Raw genomic sequence first — 3,378 nt, 5'->3', positions numbered from 1 at the left:
TTTTTACCCACGAAAGCTTATGCCCAAATAAATCTGTTAGTCTTTAAGGTGCCACCAGACTCCTTGTTGTTTTTATTGTTCTGTTACATTTTATTCAATAACAGTGACAATTTTCCATCTCTTCTTAGTTATGTAAGTTAATTGTAATATGTAATACCTGGGTCAGGAATTAAGGGCAAATGGACTTTTGATTTGTTCCCAACTTCTGAAGAGTGTCCCTATATTCATGGCCCCACCACTCCAAGATAGACTAAGAGTTAGTGTTCATTTGTGCATTACTTGAGAATTATGATTTTTGTTACCATAGTGCCTAGGAGTCTGAGTCATCTACCAGGCCCTCATTGTTCTAGACGTCATACAACCACCACATCAGTGACAGTAAATCACTCGTTGGGGACAAAGCCTATTTCATGAATTTCTCTGCTCATTTTTGTCCTTGCCTTTGCAAGATTAGCACACTAACTGTGTTCCATCACATGCTGTCGAGTGCTGATTCTACAGCCATCCCACGTTCCTCTGATGTACTGCTGTGCTTTTGTTGCAGGAGCGGGTGAATTTAGCAAGGCAGATTGAAAAGGTGGAATATTACAACAGCCGGGCAAAACAGCACAACTCTTGGTTCCAGCAAGCTGCGGAGGCTCTTGAAATTGATCTTGATGATGATGTCCTTATAGGCAAGTAGAACCGCTTGCAAGTATGCTTGGCTCACTGCCCTTTCTTTCCTCCCCCACCCCATCTCCCAAAGATACAACTCTGTGTCTAGCATATGTCCAACCATACTAGAAGAAATATCTCAACCCTGAGGGGGGTGAAGGGGAGAGAGTGGGATGATACCACATAGAACTGTATTAACACTAATCCTCACAGCCCCTCTGTAAGGTGAGTAGATTGGGCGAATGACTTTCACAGATGGGAAGCTGAGGTAGAGAGAGATGTGACACTTCTGACACATCACTGACAGGTCTGGGCTAAGAAGTCAGGAGCTCCTGCCAGCCAGATTAGCCTAATTGAACATGCTGTCCCAGCAGGTCCTGCAAGAGTTTAATCTGTTCTATGACAGTAGTTATTCTACTATAATTAAGCTTAGTTAAAAATTGTGAGGTGTTTTTTTTGGGGGGGTGGGGAGGGAAGACACAGAAAATTGGGTTTCCCCTGAGAAAAATCATGGAAAGTGCCTGCTTTCTGTGGAGAACTTCCACTTCATCAGAAAACCCAAACACAGAAAGCTTAATGGTTTTTGACTGAAAATTTTCCGTTCTTTGATGGAAAGTTGAAATTTTCAGCAGGAAAAGTCCCATTTTGCTACCAGCTCTATTCACACAACTCTGTGCTGCTTTTGTCTTTTTTTTTTTTTTAACACCTTAAAATTAAAACCTTAAATGCATGTGTCTATTCTTGGATTTAATTTAAAAATCCCCCTGTGGTGGTGGTTGATTTTGATTGACTTCTCCCCAGTCAATATGATGCACTGTCGGCAGAATATCTTGGGTTTAAACTGATAGTAGCATGAGTGTCACTATATAGCTAAATTTCTTAATTTTGTAGCATTTTTTTAAATGCAGGGTTTCCCCTGTCCTCTAAAGGATGGATAGACATGACTAGTTACTTCCATACTGTTGTGTGAATGAACACTAAGCAGCCCTGTACCCAGCCCATTTAGGATGTCTTAATTAGTGCCCTACTGTATGTTTTGACAATCGGAAAACATTGAGGCTTGAACTAGGTTTCAAAATGCCACATCTACTCTAAGTAGCTCTTAACTTTCCAGTTAAGCATTTCGTAATCATCATCCTGACTCGTGGTAGTCAAGCATTAAGTGTGAGCATTCCCTGGTGTTTCTTCCAGATCTTGCACTAGACAAATTAAAACCTTGATCCCTTTTCTTAAATGAATTGCTATTTGTCCTCTGTAGACCAGATCATTTCCCTTCAGTTTAAATGGAAAGTCTGCTTAGCTAAATTTTACTCCAATGATAGTCTCTAATTCAGGCCTCTCACTGAATGATTTATCTAGGATCCTTAGGTGATGGGCCTCCCTTACTGTAGTATTTGAGCACCTCATAATCTTTAATGTATTTCTGCCCACAACACCCCTCTGAGATATGCAAAATGGGGATGATCGGGAAGTGCTATCGTGCACATGGTAATTAAGTGACTTGCCTAAGGTCAGACAGGAAGTCTGTGGCAGAACTAGGAACTGGACCCAGCACTCAAATCCTGGGCTAGCATGTTAACCACTTGAACCATCCTTCCTCCCATTATTCGGTTCATAGTTGGGCAGCCAATTGAAACTTAAACAATTCAGAAGTCAAGATTCTCTCCTCTGTCATTGGCTTGCTGGCACCCAAAATGGAGAGGTGTGATAGTCCCCAAGCACAAATCCATGGAAAGCAGCATGTGAGTGGCGTGGCTATGTTAAGAGCCCTAAAGGGAGGGGAGGGGGGGGAAGATTTGGATCTTTGTCTGCTATATTTAGAAATACAAAAGATTGTTTAAATATCATAATAAAAGCCCTTATTCTGTCTTTGGTTTGTCCCCCAAGGAGGACAATCGAATGAGCAAGAAGTGAGTCAGAAGCAAAAGATGCTGAAGGGAATGAAAAAACAGCTGAAACATTTGCTATCACAACCAGTATTTAAAGTCCTTCTGAAGACCAAATATCCAACACAATCTGGAAAGCTATTACTCCCTCATTCACCAGTGAGCAATTCAGAATCTGCTCTGAGCACTGTATCAAAACAACAAGCAAAGAGGAGGAAGAAAAAGAAATTAATTACAGATGAATTAGATAAATGATCGATAGCGCCATGGGGTGTGGGAGAAAAGAGGGGCCATTTTTTCCTTAGAACTTGATTACATTAATGAATGACTGCTTATACAATGATGGAGAACAAGACACCTAGTACCATGTGGGTGGATATTCTAGACAAACAACTCCTACATATTGTTGATTGTACTGGCACGCTCTGGAAAATTAAGCTAAATGGCATTGGTAACATGAGAACTGCAGCTAGTTAATATGTCTTGACTGTCAAAAATCCTGTTTGCTGTATTCTTATTAACCTTTTCTTTTTAGCATGCCAATTAAAGATCAGCTTTGTAAGAAGTTTGAATCAGTCTTTACCTACCTTATGAACAAAGTTATTGGGCTAAATTCATCCCAGATGTAACTCCATTGACTTCAATGAATTTGGACTTTTACATTTTAAAAGAGCAGGGAGAGACTAAGGAGGGTTCTTGCTGTGGAGCTCTACCTTTGCTAAAATAGACCTGCTGTGAAGTTTGACGTTTGCAAGTGCCAGTGCAGTGAAATAAGAAAAAAATATGGCGATTTATATATATATATATATATATATATATATATATATATATATATATA

The 3,378-nt window shown here is 40.0% G+C and overlaps 1 protein-coding gene across 3 annotated transcripts in view; it reads left to right on the top strand.

The window, feature by feature from the left end:
* The window catches only part of DDX24 (DEAD-box helicase 24), a 20,292-nt gene extending 16,969 nt beyond the window's left edge, over window positions 1–3,323 (top strand). For all 3 annotated transcript variants that reach the window (XM_026651437.2, XM_026651440.2, XM_026651439.2), the window contains 2 exons: window positions 545–674; window positions 2,542–3,323. In XM_026651437.2, coding sequence (XP_026507222.1) covers window positions 545–674; window positions 2,542–2,795 — 384 coding nt within the window. In that variant the 3' untranslated portion in view covers window positions 2,796–3,323. The remainder of the gene's footprint in view (window positions 1–544; window positions 675–2,541) is intronic.
* The last annotated feature ends 55 nt before the right edge of the window (window positions 3,324–3,378 follow it).

Source organism: Terrapene carolina, unplaced genomic scaffold (genome assembly GCF_002925995.2).
Source record: "Terrapene carolina triunguis isolate 2854851 unplaced genomic scaffold, T_m_triunguis-2.0 Scaffold96, whole genome shotgun sequence".
NCBI classification, from domain to species: Eukaryota; Metazoa; Chordata; order Testudines; family Emydidae; genus Terrapene; species Terrapene triunguis.
Note: the sequence above shows the minus strand (reverse complement) of the source record. Positions and strands in the feature narration are given on the sequence as shown.